Below are 24,811 nucleotides of genomic sequence, written 5' to 3'. Positions count from 1 at the left end.
GTTATTCCACAGATTCTCTATTGGGTTTAAATGCAGGGTGTTCGGTAGCCATGGAAATCTAGTAAAATCATCCCGGTGCTCTTCGAACCATGCTCGTACACTACAACCTGTGTGATACTTTGCATTGTCCTGCTGGTAGATGCCCTTGTACCAAGGACAAACAGACTACATGTAGGGATGGATATGATCCCGAACGATAGATACATACTTGCGTTGATCCATTGCGCCTTCCAGAATGACGAGATCACCCAGTGAATGCTATGAACACATTCCCCAAACAATAATGCTCCCTTCTCCGGTCTGAACCCTTTCGACTATTATTGCAGGATGTTTGCTTTGAAGCATTTCACGCTGTACACTGCAATGGCCATCTAATAAAGACGCCACTCGCCGACACTCGGTAGATGTCCAGTTGTGGTGTTGGCGTGCATATTCCAGCCTTCGTCGCCAATGAACAGCAGTCAGCAAGGGTCCGTGAACCGGGCGCCTGTTGGGGAGGCCCATGAGCACCAACATTTTCTGAACGGTTATTGAGGAGGTACTGTTGGTAGCCCTTGTTTTATTTGGGCAGTCAGTCGGTTAACAGTTGCACCCGTCTATTCACTCGTCCAGATTTCCACAGCCATTATTCACCTCTGTCATCTATGGTCCATGGCGCACCACAGCTGCCTCGACGCTGGCTTTGGATAGCGCCATTTTGTCATGCACGGTATAGTTTAACCACGGGGCATGTGAACTGTTTAGAAACTTAGTGTTTCGGTAATTTTTTCACCCTTGTCCTGAAAATCAATGCTCATGCCCTTCTGGACCTCAGATAAATCGTCCCATTCCCGCATTACCACAAATAGAGCACTGTTTTACGCGTCATCCCCATACGCTTTATACACTACTGGCCATTAAAATTGCTACACCAAGAAGAAATGCAGATGATACACGGGTATTCATTGGACAAATATATTATACTAGAACTGACATGTGATTACATTTTCACCCAATTTGGGTGCATAAATCCTGAGAAATCAGTACCCAGAACAACCACCTCTGGCCGTAATAACGGCCTTGATACGCCTGAGCACTGAATCAAACAGAGCTTGGATGGCGTGTACAGGTACAGCTGCCCATGCAGCTTCAACACGATACCACAGTTCATCAAGAGTAGTGACTGGCGTATTGTGACGAGCCAGTTGCTCGGCCACCATTGACCAGAAGTTTTCAGTTGGTGAGAGATCTGGAGAATGTGCTGGCCAGGGCAGCAGTCGAACATTTTCTGTATCCAGAAAGGCTCGTACAGGACCTGCAACATGCGGTCGTGCATTATCCTGCCGAAATGTAGGGTTTCGCAGGGATCGAATGAAGGGAAGAGCTACGGGTCGTAAAACATCAGAAATGTAACGTCCACTGTTCAAAGTGCCGTCAATGCGAACAAGAAGTGACCGAGACGTGTAACCAATGGCACCCCATACCATCACGCCGGGTGATATGCCAGTATGGCGATGGCGAATACACGCTTCCAATGTGCGTTCACCGCGATGTCGCCAAACACGGATGCGACCATCATGTTGCTGTAAACAGAACCTGGATCCTTCCGAAAAAGTGACTTTTGCCATTCGTGCACCCAGCTTCGTCGTTCAGTACACCATCTCAGGCGCTCCTGTCTGTAATGCAGCGTCAAGAGTAACCGCAGCCATGGTCTCCGAGCTGATATTCCATGCTACTGCAAACGTCGTCGAACTGTTCGTGCAGATAGTTCTTGTCTTGCAAACGTCCCCATCTGTTGACTCAGGGATCGAGACGTGGCTGCACGATCCGTTACAGCCATGCGGATAAGATGCCTGTCATCTCGACTGCTAGTGATACGAGGCCGTTGGGATCCAGCACGACGTTCCGTATTACCCTCCGGAACCAACCGATTCCATATTGTGCTAACAGTCATTGGATCTCGACAAACGCGAGCAGCAATGTCGCGATACGATAAACCGAAATAGCGATAGGCTACAATCCGACCTTTATCAAAGTCGGAAACGTGATGGTACGCATTTCTCCTCCTTACACGAGGCATCACAACAACGTTTCACCAGCCAACGCCGCTCAACTGCTGTTTATGTATAAGAAATCGGTTGGAAACTTTACTCATGTCAGCACGCTGTAGGTGTCGCCACCGGCGCCAACTTGTGTGAATGCTCTGAAAAGCTGATCATTTGTATATCACAGCGTCTTCTTCCTGTTGGCTAAATTTCGCGTCTGTAACACGCCAACTTCGTGGTGTAGCAATTTTAATGTCCAGTAGTGTACATCCTCCACTGCTAGTACTGCCATCTGGCGTTATTACACGCTGAAGTCGCACATAGGCGTTGGTGACGCTAATGTGACTGGACCGTGTAAAATGCGAGCACATCCATCATTAAATAATTATAAGGGCAGATTTTATCTTACGTCTAAAGTAAAACACATATCATGTTGTTCATTGCAGGTGTTTCACCCTTCCGTGAACTGCAGCGATTTGAGTACTTGGAGAGAATGCAACGAAACGTATCCTGTTTCTGATGGTAAGTCTGAAAATACCGACTTACTCATTTAGCTTTAGGTTCATTCTCTCACTCCTTAGCCTCTTCCATTGGCCTCGGTAGCTGTCCACGTTATTGTGAGTTCCCAAGCTCTCCAGGTCTTTCTTGACTCCACCTATCCATCTGAATTTTCCTATATGAAGAGGCCTCGTACCCTGCAACTTCCCTTGTATGCTGTCTTCAACATCCTTTCTTCTCTCCACAGTACCTGTCCCAGCCATTCGTTTCTTCTACTCTCTATTACAGCTGTCACATCTAATTCATTAAACCGCGGGTGGGTTTCTCTGTTTTCCCATCTTCTAAAAATTCCATTTCCTGACACTGGTCCAAAGATTTTTATTAACACCTTGTTTTCTAAAGTCATAATCTTTCTCTCCATTTGCTTGCTTAGTGCCCAAGTTCCAGCCCCATATATTAACACTGGCCATACAGTTATCTTGTAAATGCGGAGTTTTGTTGTTCTTGTTAATAGTTTTCTGCTGGACAGTTTGTCCTTTGAGAATAGACACCTCTCTGCAGATTTTATTCGGTTCGTTATTTCCTGTTCTATGTTGGTGTATGCATTGACAGTAGTTTCTAGATTCTGGATGGACCTAGTCCTCTTAAATTCCATGTCTTCTATTGCCAGTGATCCATCTGTTTCCTCTTCATTGTTTACTGTTACAGTCATACATTGTTTTATCTGATTATTCTCAGATCCTCTTTTTGTGATTACGCTATTAGCACTTAAGTTGTTCTTATTAGTTCCAATTCCTCCTCCGCTATAACGGTAGTATTATCGGCAAAATGCTAACAGTTTCACTTGACCACCTAATTTACACTTTTTCCAACTGATGACGCTCTTTTTTCTGTCTTCTCCAATAGCAAGGTAAATAGGCTGGAGGAGATGCAGTGTTCCTGTTTGTCACTTGTCTCCACTGTAAAACATTTGGACGTCCTACCTTCAAATCTCACTTCAGTTTTCTCACTGTACATTTTGGTCAGCCTGATCAGTTTCGAAGGTACACCTGATTCTCCCATTATCTTCTATATGCGTTTCTGTGGATAATTCCTACGTATTATCAATTACTTGTCTGAGAATGAATATTTATTCCTTTCCTGAAATGCCTTATCGAAATCCGACCTGATGCTCTTCAAGGTGTTCCTCTACATATGGTAACAGCCTTAGTAAGAGAATGCAAACAAAGATCTTGTACACACTGCATAGTAACGTTATATACAACTGTAATTCTCAAACTTGGTTCTGTTTCCTTTCTTATGTATTGAACATAGTACTACTTGTTGCCATTCAAAACCGCAGAATCATTTTACACGATGCTTTTCTGCATACTTCTTTGCCTTGCTTCTGTGGTTCTATTGTCATATCATCGGTTCCAGGAGCCTTATTGTTCTTCATTTGCTTTAGAAATTCATCCGTTTCCCTCACATTAGACTCCTCCACTTTTGGTCTGGTCCTTCCATAGGTCTTTTTTTCCTCAGTCATATCTTTTGCTACAGGGACACTCAACAGTTCTTTGAAATAGTCCTTCCATAAGTTCATGCCCTGTTCTTGGCCGGCCATCAAGTCACCTTCATTGTTCTACATCGTTGAAATGTTTGATTTGTAACCCTCCAAGAAAAGTCTTACATAGCTATACAATCCTCTTGTCTTTGTCTTTTTCAGCTTTTTCTAGTTGCTTGTTGATGAACTGCCTCTTTCCTCTTCCTATTGCTGTCCTAGTTCCTCTTGATGCCTTTGAACATTCTTCTCTACACTGTAGAGCATCGTCACTTAGCATCCTCTGTTTGTACTCTTTTCTCTTCTTTGTCACCTCTTAGCACTCCTTATTGTACTATATTTTATCCCTCCCTTTCCTTTCTTGCATTTTTTGGTGTTCCATCACAGTCTCAAACATTACAGGTATGAATGTTTCCCGACTTTTTTTTCTTCCTCTTTTCTTTCTCCTTTTTCTTCTACTTCTTCCAGAATTTGAAATCAATCCTGTAGCCTTACCTTGTATTCACTCCTTATCTCCTCATTAACTGAGTACCCATGTGTGTATTTATTTCATTTCTATTGATCATCTTCTTCTCCTCACCTCTCTCTATCCATCTCCTCTGCCCCCTCTCAGCCCAACTATTTCTCCCCCCTCTCCCTGTCCACCACCTCCACCAACTGCTTGCTATCCATATCCTCCCACCTCCCTCTCTCTATCTATCTGCTACTCCCTCCTCTCTTTGTCCATTTCCTCCTCACCCTCACTCCATCCTTTTCCTCTTTTCTTTCTGTGTCCACTTGCTCTTCCCCCTCACACTGTCCATGTTCACCGATTCCTTTCTCTGTCCATCTCCCTCTCCCCCTCTCACTATGTCATACAATGGTGTAATTTTTTAGGTACATTCAGCGGCATATGTGGATACTGTCTCCTAAATGAGTTATGAAAAGAATTAGCAGCAAAGAAATAATAATGAATTTAAACATCATGACATCACACCTGATGTGACAGTTTTGCTGCATGAACGGCGAAAACAAAGTAAGCGATACATATTTTTCCTTTCGTTATTTCGTTGGGGTTGTAAGAAAGAAAGTTTCGTAAAGGTTTGAATGTCTGTGGCAAGTTTGTTGCTAGTCACTAAGTACTCTCATTCTCAAATAATGGAATGTTCAAATGTGTGTGAAATCTTATGTGACTTAACTGCTAAGGTCATCAGTCCCTTAGCTTACACACTACTTAACCTAAATTATCTTAAGGACAAACACACACACACCCATGCCCGAGGGAGGACTCGAACCTCTGCTGGGACCAGCCGCTCAGTCCATGACTGCACATAATAGCTATATGTGCACATAATAGCTATATGTTATGCAACAAATAGTGTGGAAGTATGGATTAAATATATCGAAGATTGTATAAACATTTCATTTATTACTTTCAATCGTATTACGTAGCACATATCAGCCAATAAAAGCATTTTTACAAACATTATAAAATCCCAAAGGCAAAGAGTAAATAGCTTTTCCAAAGAATAAATACTTTCCCCTGATTCGCGTAATATTCTTCAAATCAATAACCATGTATCGTACAACATACTTTCTAAAGTAGCTCATGTTCTTCCTCAGGATTCAGGCTATCTCTGTACCAAATGTTATCTAAATGATTCATTGGGTTAGTAATAATAAACTTAAACGTCATGCATGATGCACAGTTTTTCACTCATCTCAGCGTTTATGGTGCTGTAAAAACTATATATCATACAATGATATAATTTTACAGATACATTCAGTAGTATATGCGAACATTTTCTGCAAAATGAGTCACGAATACAGTGAGTACTAAAGAAGGAATAAATTAAAACGTCAAGCCTGATGCGACACTGAACCGCGAAAACATAGTAAGCGATAAACTTTTTTCCTTCTTCATTTTGTTGGGGAGTGTCAGCGAGAAAAAGTTTCGTGAAGGTTTGAAATTATGTGTAAAGTTTGTTGCAAGTCCCTAAGTGCTCTTGATGAATTAAATCTAAATGTTGGCATGTCGTGGCCTATACTTCATTTTCACCCTCACCCTTAGTCCTATAACAGGAAGGTGGTTCTTACCACTACAGCGATTCTTTCTAGACAGTAAGTGATATGTGTACCAAATTTGGTTGAAATCGGTTGCTTGATTTTGGAAGAGATGTGGAACACACATTCTAACATACATTTTCTTAATATGTATCAGTTGAGTACCCGTCATTTCCCAGATACGTGTTTATTCCATTAGCCCATCTCCTACTTCCCCCTCTCTTTGTGCATCTCCTCCACCCTCTTCTCTGTCCGTCTCCTTCACCCCCCTTCTCTGCAAAGCCTCCCCCTCCCCCACCTTTTGTCTGCCTCCCCATGTCCCTCTCTCTGTCCATTTGCTGCTCCCTATCCCCCCCCCCCCAAAAAAAACCTGTCCATCTGCTGTTCCTGATCACTCTCTCTGTCTGCTCCTGCCCGTGTGTCCATCGACTCTTTCGTCTGTCCACATCCTGTTCATCTCTATAAGTCCTTCTCCTCCTGCCCAGCTATCTCCTCCTCGTTCCCTTTATCCCCTCCTCCCCCTCTCTCTTTTCATATCTTTCTCCCCATTCCTCTGTCCATCGTCTCCTCCTGTTTTCTCTACCCATCTCCTGTTTCCTATTCCCTTTCTCTGCTTATTTCCCCCTCCCCATCTCTCTGTCCAACTCCTCCACCAACCCTCTCTCAATCCATCTTTTCCTCTCCCCTTCTCTCTGTCCATCTTCTCCTCTTACCTTCCTCTGTCCATCTCCTCCCCTCCCCCCCTCTCTGTCTGCCTCCTCCTCTTTCTTTCCTCTATCCATCTCGTTCTCTTCCCTTTTTCTACCCATTTGCCCATCCCCCTGCTCGCTCATATCTGTGTCCATGTAATCATTCCCCCTTTCTGTCTGTCCATCTCTCCGTCACCCCTTCTGCTTCCACATAGTCACCACCACTCCAGTAGGAGGCTGCTGGTTCTTATTCACACAGTATTTCTTTCCAGATTCAAGTTTGGCTGAAATCGATCCAGGGGTTTAGGAGGAGCTTTTTGTCACCAGCTTTGCAACAAAATGCACTTATCCCATATATTTAACACACTTACATTACACATATACCTGTATTTCACCTGTATCTCTAGCGAGTTTGCTCCTGCAGTTTCGTTTGCACACAGCTCAGTCTCTATGATGTCATGTTTCCTGAACAGTTTGTTGTACAACATATACTATTGCAATCATATTCAGTGTTATATTTGAGTACTGCCTGCAAAATGTGTTGTGAATAATTAGCAGTAAAGCCTTAAAAAATTAAAATGTTATGCAAGATGCGGCAATTTTCCACGCATTTCAGTGTTTATGATGTTATGTCTCCTGAACAGTGTATCGTACGGTTATGTGATTTTGTGACTACATTCAGCGGCATATGTGGGCACTGTCTACGATTTTTTTGCAAATGGTGTTAGTAACAGAGAAGTAATAGATTTAAACGTCATTCGTGATGCGACAGTTTTTCACGCATTTCGGTGTTTACAACGTCATATTGTCCTGAACTGTTAGTTGCACAATGATATAATTCTGTCAGTACATTGAGGGACATATGTGGATACTACCTGCGAAATTTCCTGTGAATAAATAGGAGAGAAGTGATAAATTTAAGCGTCATGTATGATGCGGCAGTTTTTCACGCATCTTGGTGTTAATGACGTCATATCTCCTGAGCTGTGTGTCGTACAATGATATAATTTTGCAGAAAGCGATAAACTTTTTACTTTCATCTTTTTTGGGGGGTTTGTGAGCGAGAAAAAGTTTCGTGAAGATTATGTGAAAAGTTTGTTGCAAGTCACTAAGTGCTCTCATTCTCGGACATTGGCTGAATAAAGTCTTTGAATTCGCCCATCAGTCTGCAAATTCGCATGTCATGAGCTACACTTCTTTTGCACCCCCAACTCCCAGCCCTTTGATAAGTATGTGGTTCTTACATCCACAGCGATTCTCTACAGACAATTGGTTGGTTGGTTGATTTGGGAGAGCAGACCAAACTGCGAAGTCATCGGTCCCGTTAGATTAGGGAAGGATGGGGAAGGGAGTTGGCCATGCCCTTTCAGAGGAACCATCCCAGATTTAGGGAAATCACGGAAAACGTAAGTCAAGATGGCCGGAAGCGGATTTGAACCATCGTCCTGCAGACAGTAAGTGATGTGTTTACCGATTGTGGTTGAAATTGGTCCTGTAGTTTAGGAGGAGATGACGAACATAGATATGTACATTTATACATACATCCATTTTTATAATATGTGTGGATGAATATCTTTTTTCCTTGACCCGATTTTTATGAAGTGAAGCCTATACGGTGCTCCAAACTATGTTCAAGTCGCCTGCGAAAATCCCACGAAAAAGTCATTTCAGCAGCGGAAGATACGACGGTGTGTTTCAACAACTCAGAACATTCGTTAGTGCCAAGCTGGTAAGAAGTTAAATGTGCTTAGACTCGCCGCGTGACGCCATGCAGAAGATTTTTGTGTTAGTTATGACGGTACGAAGATACGCCCATGGTCCAATCCGACATGTTGAAACATTCTGTGAAGCTTTTTACACTGTCAGAATATCCTATCAAAATTTTAGCTGCTAAAACGCACTGAAAGTATTTTTAAACGAATTTTGAAAATTGCCAAATTAGTAGCTCGCTAGGGGGCTGGAGGGTTATACGAGGTGTGACTGGAAAGTTTTAAGAATGAATCTGCTACTACTTATTCGTTCGGCGGACAGGTAGACAGAGGGTGGGGAGTGAGCCATTGTTTTGTCCTTGAATGCCGCATGGGTCATTTGAGCTGCATGAGGCCAAGTAGTGTCATGAAGGAAGAGAACTTTGCGAGACAGAAGTCCAGGGCGTTTTCCTTTGATGACACTCGCAGTTTCTTCAAGACATTACAGTGCCTCCCTGCATTCATTGTGGTGTGATGCAAGTAGTGAACGAATAACACCCCCTGCCAACCCCAAAAGATGGTTGCCATAAGCTTCATCACCGAATGTTGACCTTTGCCGTTTTTTGGGCACTTTCGCCATGATTTTTCCAAATCCTGTTCTGACGTTTTGTCCTAGGAATCGAATGATGGACTCAGATCTCATCCCAGTGATAAGCCGTTTGAATACCAGATTTCCCTTTCTCTGATGCATTTCCAGGAGCATTCTGGCCGAATCCATCTGTTGCTGCTTGTTTTGCTGCGAAAAAACGAATGACAGAGCACATCTCATAAGCAGATACATTTACACGGGGTGTGAGAAAAGTAATAAAAGTGAGTTTTTAACTACCAAAATTTTTTCAGACAACAATATCGTCCTCTTCAAAGTACAACCCTTCGGTAGCTATACACCGGCGGAGTCGTTGTTCTAATCTTGGTAGCAGTGCTGAAAGGCTAAAATTTGTAGGGTCTCTTAACATGTCGGTCATAGTCTTTTGAATGTTCTCAAGAGTCACAAAATGACGTCCTTTAAATCATTTTTCAATTTCGGTAAAAGAAAAAAGTCACAAGGAGTCAGATCAGGTAAATGAGGGGCTGTGGATCAACAGGAGTGCAGTTTGAGGTCAACAATTCCGTGGTGGAAGTGGTTGTGTGACATGGAGCGTTGTCATGATGCAGCATCCACTTGTCTGCAATGTCCAGTCTCACTCGATTCACCCTTTTCCTGAGTCTTTCAGGGACATCTTTGTAAAACACTTGACTGATAGTTCGTCCTGGAGGAACAAATTCTTTATGCATGAGACCCCTACTATCAAAAAAAGCAAATCAGTATTGTTATGATATTTGATTTGCTCATTCGAGCTTTATTCGATCGAGGAGATGTCTCAGTGTGCCACTCTTCACCTCACCACTCTGTCTCAGGATCGTACTCAAAAATCCAAGATTCGTCACCTGTGATCACACGACTGAACCATTCGTGGTCATTGGCATTCCTCTCAAGAAGAAAAACGCATACGTTTTTTGGATGGTCCTTCTATTCAGTTGCCGGCCGCGGTGGTCTAGCGGTTCTAGGCGCGCAGTCCGGAACGTGAAGTTTTTCTGCACCATTATGGCACAAGCCTTTCGCGTGTACAAAACTTCGGGCAAAACTTGATAAACTGAGAAAGTGTTTAACAGGTCACCCATCATCCTTATTGTTAAAATTCGGTCCTCTCTTACAAGAGCACGCACACGTTCGGCGTTTCCGTTGGTTTTTGAAGTTGGAGGTCTTCCTGAGCGAAATTCATCTGCAGCATGTTCACAGCCTTCCAAAAATGATTTGTGCCAGCGAAAAACTTGTGCTCTTGGTAAGGAATGTTCCCCATAGGCCTGTTTCAGCTTTTAGAAGGTCACACTCATGGATTCCCCAAGTTAAACACAAAACTTGATGCCATAACGTTGCTCTAAATTACGTTCTTCTATTTTATAAACACACAACAAAAATTTCATTGAGGGCGCTCTCAGAAATCATTTGATGGCCGTATGGAGCTGAAACAACTGAGCATCTGGAAGGGATGAACGCATCGGTCTACACGAATGGAGCAACACAGCGTTGCCAGATAGTTTACAGTGTTATAAGTCTCGTTACGTCTCTCACACACCTTGTAGTAGTGTTAACACCATGCTAACTGACTGCGTACTGGCAAGATACTGCGGTGTGCATCGTAAGCCAGTGTGAGCGTTGTCAACACAGACCGGTCGAACTCGCCAGCCGTCACCTGTCACACACACACTTTATTTTGCAGAGAAATAAAATAGGGAAACTTACTTAGGGGAGGATCTTCATATTTTGTGTGTCCTGCTATGTGCAGGATCAGAGGCTTCTATAGGTCTACCTCCTAACCAGGAGGTGGTTTGGATGTTTGGACTCCTCGGTGGATTTGTTTTCTAGCGTTGAATTGGCGAGTGATGTTGCTGACTAGTGGCCTGGCGATCCGCTACTACGATCAGCTGTTACCAATGACTGCTGACTCTTGTGGTGTCGATTTTCCTCTAACTAAAATAATTGCAGTGCCCCTTGAAACAGCGTACGCAGTGATGTGCTGTCGGCGGTTTTTAATTAGGGTCGAGTGAGGGAAACACCTACCCCTACATTATTGCTGCTGCCTAGATAGTATGTACGAGGATAAGTCAATTATTATCCGCAATTTAGTTATATTTTTGTTTGTTTTGGTAGTACTGTCGTTTTACGTTGATGACGCATGCTTTGTTTATTTGTTGTTATATCTTTGCAATTTTCAAGCGGCTAGGTTAATTTCGTTGTCGCTGCCATGCTGTTAATCATGGCTGCTCCGCTTTCTATTTGCACCAAAGAAGATCAACAGGAGGAGGAGGAGGAGATTAGTGTTTAACGTCCCGTCGACAACGAGGTCATTAGAGACGGAGCGCAAGCTCGGATGAGAGAAGGATGGGGAAGGAAATCGGCCGTGCCCTTGCAAAGGAACCATCCCGGCATTTGCCTGAAGCGATTTAGGGAAATCACGGAAAACCTAAATCAGGATGGCCGGAGACGGGATTGAACCGTCGTCCTCCCGAATGCGAGTCCAGTGTGCTAACCACTGCGCCACCTCGCTCGGTGGAAGAGCAACGTTCAGTGATCCGTTGATCTGTTTTTTTTTTTTTTTTTTTTTTTTTTTTTTTTTTTTTTGTCGGAAGGCATATCAAGGCCGAAATTTATAGAAGGCTCCCGGTACAGTACGGGAACAGTGTTTTGCTACAACGGAGGGTCTACGAATGTCTACAAATGGATTGAAAAATTCCGAAATGGTCGCACAAGTGTTACGCACTATTAAGGAGCCGGACGACCGTTTACCGCCACAAATGGAGAAACCATTGAGCGTTCACGTGAAATGATTCTCTTAGACAGACGATGAACTATTGACGAAGTAGCACATCATCTGCAAATTAGTCACAGTTCTGCCTACGAAATGATCCACAACAGACTTGGGTTTCATAAAGTTTGTGCAAGATGGGTCCCAAAACAACTCGCACAGTTGCATATACAGACGCTCTTGGACATCTGCCAAAAACATTTGGATCGCTATGGTAACGAAGGGGACGACTTCGTGGACAGGATCATTACTGGTGACGAAACATGGATCCATTAGTACGAGCCGGAGAGTAAACGGCAGAGTATGGAATGGAAACATCCAAATTCGCCGTGCAAGGAAAAGTTCAAGACCCAGCCGTCCGCAGGAAAACTGACCTTACGGTTCTTTGGGACGCACAAGGTCCAGTACTGGAACATTATGGAGAAAGGGGCACAACAATAAACAGTGTACGTTACAGTGAGATGCTTATTGCCAAGCTAAAGCCTGCAATTCGAAGCAAACGCCGAGAATTGCTGTCAAAAGGTATTGTGTTGTTGCACGACAATGCCCGTCTGCATACTACTGCCCACACTGCTGAAACGCTCCAGAAACTCAAATTTGAAGTACTGGATCATCCTCCATATAGTCCCAATCTTGCCTCTTCTGACTATAACTTGTTTGGTACACTCAAACAGGCGTTAAGGGGCCGTCAAAAGTTGTTCAAATGGTTCTGAGCACTATGTGACTTAACTTCTGAGGTCATCACTTCCCTAGATCTTAGAGCTACTTAAACCTAACTAACCTAAGGATAGCACACACATCCATGCCCGAGGCAGGATTCGAACCTGTGACCGCAGCGATCGCGCTGTTCCAGACTGTAGCGCCTAGAACCGTTCGATCACTACGGCCAGCTAAGGAGCCGTAGATTTGCCTCGGACGAAGCAGTTAAAGAAGCGGTACATTCCTGGCTCGCAGCTCAATCGAAAACCTTCTTTTATGGGGGCATCAGGAAGCTTGTACAACGATGGACAAAGTGCGTTGAAACGTAAGGAGACTATGTCGAAAAATGATGTTCTTGTAAGTTTCCTCTTTGATTACAATAATACACTCCTGGAAATTGAAATAAGAACACCGTGAATTCATTGTCCCAGGAAGGGGAAACTTTATTGACACATTCCTGGGGTCAGATACATCACATGATCACACTGACAGAACCACAGGCACATAGACACAGGCAACAGAGCATGCACAATGTCGGCACTAGCACAGTGTATATCCACCTTTCGCAGCAATGCAGGCTGCTATTCTCCCATGGAGACGATCGTAGAGATGCTGGATGTAGTCCTGTGGAACGGCTTGCCATGCCATTTCCACCTGGCGCCTCAGTTGGACCAGCGTTCGTGCTGGACGTGCAGACCGCGTGAGACGACGCTTCATCCAGTCCCAAACATGCTCAATGGCTCAATGGGGGACAGATCCGGAGATCTTGCTGGCCAGGGTAGTTGACTTACACCTTCTAGAGCACGTTGGGTGGCACGGGATACATGCGGACGTGCATTGTCCTGTTGGAACAGCAAGTTCCCTTGCCGGTCTAGGAATGGTAGAACGATGGGTTCGATGACGGTTTGGATGTACCGTGCACTATTCAGTGTCCCCTCGACGATCACCAGTGGTGTACGGCCAGTGTAGGAGATCGCTCCCCACACTATGATGCCGGGTGTTGGCCCTGTGTGCCTCGGTCGTATGCAGTCCTGATTGTGGCGCTCACCTGCACGGCGCCAAACACGCATACGACCATCATTGGCACCAAGACAGAAGCGACTCTCATCGCTGAAGACGACACGTCTCCATTCGTCCCTCCATTCACGCCTGTCGCGACACCACTGGAGGCGGGCTGCACGATGTTGGGGCGAGAGCGGAAGACGGCCTAACGGTGTGCGGGACCGTAGCCCAGCTTCATGGAGACGGTTGCGAATGGTCCTCGCCGATACCCCAGGAGCAACAGTGTCCCTAATTTGCTGGGAAGTGGCGGTGCGGTCCCCTACGGCACTGCGTAGGATCCTACGGTCTTGGAGTGCATCCGTGCGTCGCTGCGGTCCGGTCCCAGGTCGACGGGCACGTGCACCATCCGCCGATCACTGGCGACAACATCGATGTACTGTGGAGACCTCACGCCCCACGTGTTGAGCAATTCGGCGGTACGTCCACCCGGCCTCCCGCATGCCCACTATACGCCCTCGCTCAAAGTCCGTCAACTGCACATACGGTTCACGTCCACGCTGTCGCGGCATGCTACCAGTGTTAAAGACTGCGATGGAGCTCCGTATGCCACGGCAAACTGGCTGACACTGACGGCGGCGGTGCACAAATGCTGCGCAGCTAGCGCCATTCGACGACCAACACCGCGTTTCCTGGTGTGTCCGCTGTGCCGTGCGTGTGATCATTGCTTGTACAGCCCTCTCGCAGTGTCCGGAGCAAGTATGGTGGGTCTGACACACCGGTGTCAATGTGTTCTTTTATCCATTTCCAGGAGTGTATTTTATAACTACTTTGCGGCCGGCCGGAGTGGCCGAGCGGTTCTAGGCGCTACAGTCTGGAACCGCGCGACCGCTACCGTCGCAGGTTCGAATCCTGCCTCGGGCATGGATGTGTGTGATCTCCTTAGGTTAGTTAGGTTTAAGTAGTTCTAAGTTCTAGGGGACTGATGACCTCAGAAGTTCCATGGTGCTCAGAGCCATTTGAACCATTTTTTAACTACTTTGCGGATACTAATCGACTTACCCTCGTAACTGAAATCCCCTCCAAAATGTACTTACCTTAGAACGGCATTTCGGCCCGTTGATGAAAGGGCAGGAGCTCGGCAATGCTTACCTACTTGTGCATCATTGCAAAAAGTGCATGCAGTACGCTCTCTCCATTGCAGTAATGGTTAGGGGATATCGAGTGCTTCAGTTGGCAAAGGATTTATTGCGATTGTTCAGTTAAAAAGAAATTGAATTTATTTGGAAGTGCAGTGGTTTCATAAAACTATACATAACAAAGTACACGTCCCCAAATACACTTATGCCGACAACAAAGCAGAGAGAGCCATACCGACCAAAACAAAGCTGAGCGTGCACATTCCCAAATATGCTTCTATTAGCACTGTGAAGGTGGCATAAAATTTGCTGCAGAATCAGCGAGGAAACAAATATATGGAAAACACTGACAAGAAGGGACAGGATTGTGGGGCGTATGTTACTACATCAGGGAATAACTTGCATAATTCAAGAGGTAGTTGCAAAGATTGGAATATATCCAGCAAATAATTGATGACAGTGGGTACAAGTGCTACTCTGAAATGAGAAGGTTGGCGCAGAGTACGAAATCGTGGTGGGTCGCATCAAACCAGACAGAAGACTGATGCTCACGTAACAACTGATAAACCAAAGGCACTGATCAAAACCTGTATTCTACCATGTGGGTGTTACGCATTTATTTAATTCAAAAACAATACTTTCTTGGCGATAGCCCAATGTAGTTCACTAGTCCCAAAAGTCACTAAAAATCTCACACTTAGAAGGAAAATGACACTACAGCGACCACGTGGTTATAAACGATTTATAAAGGGGAGAGTGAAGTACCTGGGGGGATAATGTACCTACGAACATTTGATGTTTCCTGGTTCGTGTTTCAGCCTAGTGATTTATTTTAGAATCACATGGAAGGTATGCGCAGTAGAGAGAGCTAAAATCAGTTACTGTAATTTTTTTGCATTTTTTGTTGATGTGAGGTTTTGTTTGCGCAGCATTTGTAAATATTCTTAATTCCTTACATTTATGTGCCGCGACATATATTTAAGCCATTTGGAAGATGATATTAATTCTTCAGCCATAGAATTTCACGGTGAGTAAAATTCTATATATTTTTAAAACTAATTGTATAGCATATGGTCAGGTAAGCCATACGTTGGTTGTACACCGTCTTGTACCTTGACACGGAAGAAGTTATTCTATCGTGAAAGAAGCGATATTTGCAAATGTAATTGTGAGTTCCTTTAATGTCGTAGCAATCTGACCTGTCCTGAAGATGGAAATTTGCGTTTTCAATAGCTTTCATTTCAAAAAGTATTCAACTTGTAACTAGGTTTTGATAATGCCTCTACTTAATTTGATTTCACTTTTTGGTTATTGTGATTTTTTAAAGTAATAATGTAACAATACAGCATTGGCTAGATTATATCAACTAGGACACTTTTAAATTTCAGTTGAATATTTGTTCCTAAGTACTTGATCATATTGTACCCTGACACACTTTTCCACACTTGGAAAACCTTACTTTTGTGGAGTACTTTCTGTAATTACAGAAAAAGACTGTAGCACTTTAAAAGCGAATGCTATAATTTAAAAATAGAATAACAAAATATGGCAAACTTCAGTTACAATACTGACTAGAGGTGGAAGTCTTAAAAGTGTTTCAAGGTACAACACTCTCTCCTGCTATCGCCAAGACAACACATACATGAAGAACTAGCACGTTGGAGTGTGGGACATGGCTGTTCTGTGCAGCCGTCTTCTATACCAGTGGATGCCATTAAATCGGCTGCTAGATTTAATCGACGATGTTGGAGTTGCCCTGGTCGCAATACACCATGACCACAGAACATGTTAATAATGCAGCTTCTCTGGAGCTCTTTCTTGTAAGACCCTCAGGATATGCGTGTATATGAGTCACATCTTTTTCTTGCCGTGCACTGTGGCACAGGGACATATGACGAGTGCTGCTTCGCAATGTCTTTTCCCTGAAACAACAGACAGCAACCCTATTTATAGCCTCTATTGAGTACTTTTCAGCCAGGACTGTGAATAAATATTTGTCTGCAAACGACTCTTGAAGTTTGATAAAGCTGTTTCAGGGATTCTGCCATTCATCCTGTTTCCAACTCTTAATAGAGCATACAAAGAACGTAAACATTGCGTGCTATTTCATGTTTTCCCCCGCTTTGGTAAACGGACAGTCCCATTCTTGTAGGAAGGGTTATCCTCGTAGAGAAATTACGCCACAACACATGGGTTCAATGAAAGCACCAATGCACCAATGTTCTAGAAGCTTTGCAACTATAATAACCAGAACTGGATCCTGTGTCTGCTAGTTGCATTAACCAGACACCTCATCATAATACACTTCTGCAGCGAGAACTGCCATAGAGTCACCCATATGCTCTCGCAATGGTTTGGTTCCTATGCAACCTTAGCTACATATGTCGAACATACAGTAGCTCCTGAAAGAAGATATGTAGGCTTACACAGAATCAGCCAATTAAACTTTACTATTACATAACCCTGAATTTTCTTAATTTCTATACGTAATCAGCTAATTATACAAGTACCATAAAGCTAGAATTAGACGAGATGGAGCGTGAACTGCAATCCAGTGCAACACTACAGGATGCACATGAAAAACGTACTACCTCAGTGACCTCAGAGATGAAGAGTCCCATGCTTTGCGAACCGCAAACCGCCAGTGATCAAATTAACCGAATTCGTCCATCAAGACCAGTGCAATCAACTATTTTCTTGACATGTCGACAGTGCAATACAGCAGTTTTACCTAATTAAATGTCTCACGAAAGTATCAAATATGGGTAGGTTCAAATGGCTCTGAGAACTACGGGACTTAACTTCAGAGATCATCAGTCCCCTAGAACTTAGAACTACTTAAACCTAACTAACCTAAGGACATCACACACATCTATGCCCGTGGCAGGATTCGAACCTGCGACCGTAGCGGTCGCGCGATTCCAGACTGTAGCGCCTAGAACCGCTCGGCCACTCCGGCCGGCAAATATGGGTTGTTTACCTTGTTATGAATATACTCACAGCATATTCATTCAGCTAAGATTAAACGGCAAAATCATTGTGTGTTGTTTCAGAAACGATCATTTCCTTCCGGAAAAACGGCACTATACCAGACAAGTATGATACAACGGCAAGGGTAAGTGCATGTATCAACAACATTCATTACTTCATTATTATTTGTATCCAGTGTGCATGATGTAATAAATATTCTTATTTTCCAGTGTTTCGCTGACTGTTATGGAAAGAAGACCACTATGGTAAGCAATTACTCTCTGAATCTGTTATCGTCTGGAAATATTTTTATGGGATGTACCAATATAGTGCTATATTTCCTGCAATATTTCATTAGTTTTGGAAGGAAAATCAGCATTGGTCGTATTTTGTTTTATTGTCAGCAAAATCGATGGTCACTAAGTGACCGAAAATCGATTTTGCTGACAATAAAACAAAATACGGCCAATGCTGATTTTCCTTCCAATTCTATCCACTATTTGGTCGTGGTGCACAGAACACTCCATGGAATCGCCAATCAATAATTTCATTAGTTGGCTTCCTATTGTACAGGGTGGCCATAATTAATGTTCCAGCTTCAAAACGTTGAAGAAAAAGAACTACTGCTCAGAATGACGTCAGAATTGATGCAGGGGGAAACGTCATGGAACAAAAAAATTAGCGAAAATTTGACTAATAGATGGCGCTGTAAGCCTCATAATGTGAACACCAACAGATGCGCGGCACGTGGCTCTTCCACAGTTGGCGTCCGAGACGCCAAACATGACTGTCTCCATGAAGGCTCGTGCGCTGCTGCTAAAGCTCTTTTACAAGAACGGTGACTGGACGCCAGTAACCGTGCAGAAGTTCCGGATACTCAAGGGTATGAAAAAAGGCATCGGTCTAGTGTCTGCTAAGGGTCTGGAGAAAATGATTACAAAATTCGAAAAGACAGGTTCTTCTAACGTAAGTGCAGTGTGGCAGAGGGAAAAAATCAGTTTATCCGACGTCTGTCGAAGAAGTGGCCACAGCATTGCTGGAGGGGTCGAGCAGTGGGGTGCAAATATACAGTGTGTGGGGAATTGCCCAAACACTGGACATGTCTGCGAACACGGTGTATAAAATCCTAGAAAATATCCTGCATTGCTATCCACACAAAATCATTCATGCTCAGGGGTTGCTTCTTGCTGAACTGCCAGCAAGACAAACGTTCACTCTGGAATTTCTTGCTCGCATAGAAGTAGACAGTGAATGGCTATGGAACAGCCTGTGAACAGACAAAGCCCATTTCGATCTCCAAGGACATTTCAGTCAGCAGAATTGCAGAATATTGGCAACGGAGAACCCGCATGCACATCAACCAGTACCACTTCAGTGTGCATAGGTGACTGGGCGCCTGGGCGCTGCGAGTTGACGGCATCGTTTATCGTAGGGCCGTATTTTTGCCTAGGAGATGAGTCATGAGGGTCCTGTTACCTATACCGTCACAGGTAAATGCTATGAGAGTCTTTTGCACACCAACGTCATTCCAACCCTTCAATAGGGTGTACGTGTGGGTGGGGTCTTCTTATGCAAGATGGCTCTGCTCCATACATTCCACAGCCAGTGAAGCGGCTGCTGCAGAAGCATTTCGGAAATACTGGAATTATAAGCTGTCATTTTCCTTCAGACTGACTGTTCAGATCACCTGATCTTAAACCGTGTGACTTCTGCCTGTGGAGCTCTCTGAAACAAGCTGTGTTCAGTGCCCCAGTTACGAATGTAGCAGAACCGAAGGTACACATTGTGCAACGCTTTCTGAACGTCACCCCCGAAACACTACGATCTGTTGTGGAACATGCTGTTTCTCGATTTCAGTTTGTGGCAGAAAACAGTGGACAGCATATTGAACATGTCGTGCGCCAGTCTCACGACAGTTAAATATCAATGCTATTTTTCTTTTTATGCGGTTTTGGTCCCAGAGAAATAAAAAACTAATGTCAGTTCGCTTTTTAGGCGGTGTTGGACCACAGAACAGTTAAAAACCGATTTTCCCCAACTGATGTCGTACGATCTTGCCGTGCCACAATTGTTGACTGTCGAACTTGTGCTGGCACACACGTTGAACAGTATGGATGGTGTAATGTGCAACTCAGCCATAGCCATCGTATTGCGATTCATCTGTCATTTACGTTAAGATTCTTACAGCGCCGTCTATTTGTAATTTTTTTGTTAAATGCTTTGTTCCATGGCGTTCCCCTCCGTCAATAATATGCTGTTCAAATTTGACGTCATTCTGAGCATTTTCAACCTGGAACTTTGATTATAGACACCTTGTGTATTGAGTAAGTGCAATATTTTACGTACACAATAATTTTAAATGTCTATATGGCCATAGAGTAACTGACAGCATTCCCTAGAAAATTTACTGCTTTATATAGGCACTATAATTCCTTTATTTTTCCAAAAATTACATTCAATGCAGGGTTATGCTTATTTTCTGTTGCCTCATGCAGCTAAATTCAGATGGAGGTTTCAACTGGACCACCCTAGAAATCATTGCATCAAACTTCAAGATGAAGCACACCGCACTGGACGTATTTGGAAAGTGCAGGCAGGACAGTATGTATTTCAATATACTTTCCCAATAATCGTACTAGATATTTCATAACAAACATCGGATTACATGTACTCCTTCTTAACATTTCCTGGGTTTTATATGTAAATAATACAGAGGAGGAGAGTTAATCTCCACGTCGACTTGTGTATCATTAGAGAAAGGGAATTAACGCAATCATACAAAGATGTGGGAAGGATGATACAAGTATAGCTATCACACCCGACAGACAAGAATTAACTGATGAAATTGTAAACGATGTTTTCCAGAAAATCATTAAGTGGTTCTCTGCAAATGGGGTCTCATTAAACTTTGACAAAACACAGTATATACAGTTCCACACAGTAAATGGAATGACACCATTAATAAATATAGACTTCGATCAGAAATCGGTAGCTAAGGTAGAATATTCAAAATTTCTAGGTGTATGCATTGATGAGGGGTTGAACTGGAAAAAACACACTGAGGATCTGCTGAAACGTTTGAGTTCAGCTACTTATGCTATTAGGGTCATTGCAAATTTTGGCGATATGCATCTGAGTAAGTTAGCTTACCATGCCTATTTTCATTCTCTGCTTTCGTATGGCATCATGTTCTGGGGTAACTCATCATTGAGTAAAAGAGTGTTCATTGCACAAAAGCGTGTAATCAGAATAATTGCTGCAGCTCATCCAAGATCATCCTGCAGACACTTATTTAAAGAGCTAGAAATCTTCACTGTAGCCTCACAATATATACATTCACTTATGAAATTTGTTATTAACAATCCGAATGAATTCAAAAGTAATAGCAGTGTACATGGCTACAACACTAGGAGGAAGGATGATCTTCACTACTCAAGGTTAAATCTAACTTTGGCTCAGAAGGGGGTAAATTATGCTGCCACAAAAGTCTTTGGTCACTTACCTAATAGCATCAAAAGTCTGACAGATAGCCATACAGCATTTAAAAGGAAATTAAAAGAATTTCTTAATGGCAACTCCTTCTACTCATTAGATGAATTTTTGGATATAGAAACTGGGTAATTTCCCAACCCCCACATAAAAAATTGAGTGTCATGTAATATTTATATTTTGTCTAATGTAATATCTTGTATAGACACCTTTTATTAATCTGACACGTTCCACATCATTACGAAGTGTCATATTGATGATCTATGGAACGAGTACTAATCTAATCTAACCGGTTGTGACACTTATGAAGGAATCATTCCGGTCTTTGCACCATGTGATTTATGAAAGCCACTGAATATACAGATTAAAATAGCCAGACTAGGACTTGAACGAACCAAATTCTATACCTCTTCAATAAAATTGCAGGAATACAGTTGCATCCATTATTTTCCTCCCCTGATATTTCGACCAAGAACCGTGCCCCTGTCTTCTAAAACATCTTCTGAGAGCACAGGTCGGTCCCTGTAATGTTACTGAACAAGCAGCACACCGTCAAAACACTAAGATTCATCCTATGCTTGTATACGAGGCTGTGCTCATCAACTGTTGATTGTCCAAACATGGGCTTCGATATAGTTTTGATGTTACATACAAATTTCTAACGCCACGTGAGCTGACCAATAAAGGGTGTCTGGGCTAGAGGTGTACGCAAACAAATGCTCATTATGAGAGAACTCGACATTTTATGTTGTTGGGTAAAATCGATAGAAACACTCTCCAAGATGTGATGCTCACCGTCTCATGAACATTGCTGACAAGGGGTTAGCGTGAGTTGCAGTTGCAGTTTCAACAAAGTTTTGGTTCAAATGGCTCTGAGCACTATGGGACTCAACTGCTGTGGTTATCAGTCCCCTAGAACTTAGAACTACTTAAACCTAACTAACCTAAGGACATCACAAACATCCATGCCCGAGGCAGGATTCGAACCTGCGACCGTAGCAGTCCCACGGTTCCGGACTGCGCGCCTAGAACCGCGAGACCACCGCGGCCGGCAACAAAGTTTTGGTTTGCATATAAGAGTTTTATATGTACATTTCAAATATGCACACAGTAGTTGGTATTGATAATTACACGCATGCACATATTCAGTCACTGAGTTCAAAAAATGGCTTGTTGGCAGCTCTTGGCAAAAGATAACGAAGATGAACACGATCACAGAGTATCAAGTGCCAGAAACAGAGTTGCTTATCATAGTAGGAACACTTCATGAATGCTTGCATGAAGCAATCTTCCGAGTCACACTGTTTGAACATCAAAAACGCATCGGGCAGTGTTTGAAACCTCTCTGGTCTGAAGTCTCATATGTAGTTACAGTCCAGGAGTACCGAACATAGTCTGCAGAGACTGGAGAACAGAACTAGTTGTGTAGAATACACATCAGCAATTAAATTGAATCCCTCGACGATGGTGTGAACTCGTTCTCGCTTCCCACGCCCGGGTTCCCGGGTTCGATTCCCGGCGGGGTCAGGGATTTTCTCTGCCTCGTGATGGCTGGGTGTTGTGTGCTGTCCTTAGGTTAGTTAGGTTTAAGTAGTTCTAAGTTCTAGGGGACTTATGACCACAGCAGTTGAGTCCCATAGTGCTCAGAGCCATTTGAACCATTTTTTTTTTGATGGTGTGAACTGATAGTCATTAAGGATACTGTGATCGTCAATCTGCTTCAGCACTGCCGTGAACTATTCAAAGAACAGCACACCAAGTAGCTGAATGTAATGTATGCACCCAGGGGTCTCGACAGTATACACCATGTTTGGCGGTCGGATAGCATCGATATGAGTCCTGTCACGGTATGTCCCGAGTGTATCAAACAGAAGAAGAAACTCCTTCGCTGCATATGGGAAGCAGAAATCTTGAAAGAATTGCATCAGGATTTGTTTCATTAATAGGCCAGACTTTTAGTCAATTTGAATCAGATTTTGTGGTTTCAGCATATGATGCACTACCTGCACTCCAAACTGACTTCTAGGTTCCTGGTAAATTACCAGCATCTTAGGAAAAACGAATCCACTTGCCGATATAATGGGTTGGATGGTGCAAGAATGAATTGCATCACTCTGCACAGAACTTCTTACCAACTTGTCTCCCTTGAAAAATAAAGTTCATGATAAGTGAAGTTCTTTTCATATGTCACTTTAATCAGCATTATAAAACTGGATACGTTCCATGGTTATCGTTAAGGACACTATTTCCTTGTGAAACTCATCACATTCTTCATTCACATCACTGTTCATATTCCAGGCTTTAGTGGTTACAGTGGTTATACATTCTGTTATTGCCCATGAGCCAAAACTGCGTCTCCATTTAAACCTTACAACTAGGACTGTTAATATTTTTAAAAACTATTGGGAGTCCGATATAGCGATATTTAAAAGAATATCATTTTTGCTCTCGATATTGCTAAAAAAGCTATCGACGGAAAAAATATCGATGTACCAGCCTGTAAAAATTTAGGCTGGTCATGGTAAATATACCGCCGGTTTTAGAGCTATATATTTAAGTATCGATTTATTATTAGATATTCTGGATATCAATAATCTAGCAGCCTGCTAATCCCCCTTAGATCAAAAATTGAAAGGAAAACGATGCACGTTCACACTTTGCTGGCAATGGTAACTTTGTGTAAGTGGCACAATAAAAGGTGTCTGATGGGTCTATCGTTCGGTTTCGTTACATATCGGATTTGTCTGGAACACTTCCGGTTCATTTCTTGTTTTTTCATTTCTGTGACGCCAGCGACCTAGCACTGGTAGTGTCGAACATGGTGCTGGTTACGTCAGCATTTCCCCTCACACGTCGCCGTCCACCGCAAACACCTATCTTGTCATTTAGATTTTTGTTCATCATTGACAACAACTGTTTTCGAAGAATGCCGATGTGAAAGACATAGCATGCTAGTTGCACTAAAAACTGTTTTTTTTTCTTTTTTAACGCAGTTGGTGTGCTGTTTCTTCATATCAGAAATCTTGTTATTCCATTCACTCCGCCACCCTCAGGTGCAATCTGACTTCATTGTTCCACCTATACTTGCTTCACGCAGTCAAAGACAAAACGTCCACGTGTCGAAGCTCAAAAAGTAGTAGGACTCCTTCATGCAGTGAAAGTAAAATTATATTCTACTGCAATTTCAAAAGAACAATTTCAAATATTTACCGAAAATAACGAAAAAAATATAATATAAAAATACCAGCACTCGATATTGCTATTTCGATATCATATCATCGGGGAAGAAAATATCACCGTTACGTAACGATATATTTTTGGAAAAAATATCTATACATCTACATTTTATCAGCAACCCTACTTCAGCCCATCCAAGGATAGTTCTACTGAATTGAGTTAATCCTATTTCTTGGGCCTTTTCCAAATCCAAAACACGAATATCCCTGTTGTCAACATTAGCTCCTGCCAACCTGACGTTTTGGGCTACATAATCGTCAGTCACGTGTAGTTTTGAGTGCAGGCCTTTACCCACTTTCGCTACCACGGGACGTAAATGTCATGGATGATTTGTATCTCGCATGATACGATATCGTTCCTTTGCAGTACTGAAGCTTAATCTTTTAGTT

General features: G+C 43.1%; 1 protein-coding gene across 3 annotated transcripts in view; it reads left to right on the top strand.

Moving 5' to 3' along the window:
• Positions 1-24,811, top strand: part of LOC126238161 (uncharacterized) — a 107,814-nt gene that overhangs the window by 14,675 nt on the left and 68,328 nt on the right. For all 3 annotated transcript variants that reach the window (XM_049947772.1, XM_049947774.1, XM_049947773.1), the window contains exons 2-5: positions 2,471-2,546; positions 17,780-17,841; positions 17,927-17,962; positions 20,192-20,297. In XM_049947772.1, coding sequence (XP_049803729.1) covers positions 2,471-2,546; positions 17,780-17,841; positions 17,927-17,962; positions 20,192-20,297 — 280 coding nt within the window. The remainder of the gene's footprint in view (positions 1-2,470; positions 2,547-17,779; positions 17,842-17,926; positions 17,963-20,191; positions 20,298-24,811) is intronic.

This window comes from Schistocerca nitens, chromosome 1 (genome assembly GCF_023898315.1).
Source record: "Schistocerca nitens isolate TAMUIC-IGC-003100 chromosome 1, iqSchNite1.1, whole genome shotgun sequence".
In the NCBI taxonomy this organism is placed as follows: domain Eukaryota; kingdom Metazoa; phylum Arthropoda; class Insecta; order Orthoptera; family Acrididae; genus Schistocerca; species Schistocerca nitens.
The sequence above is the reverse complement of the archived record's forward strand: the minus strand, read 5'-3'. Positions and strand labels throughout refer to the sequence as shown.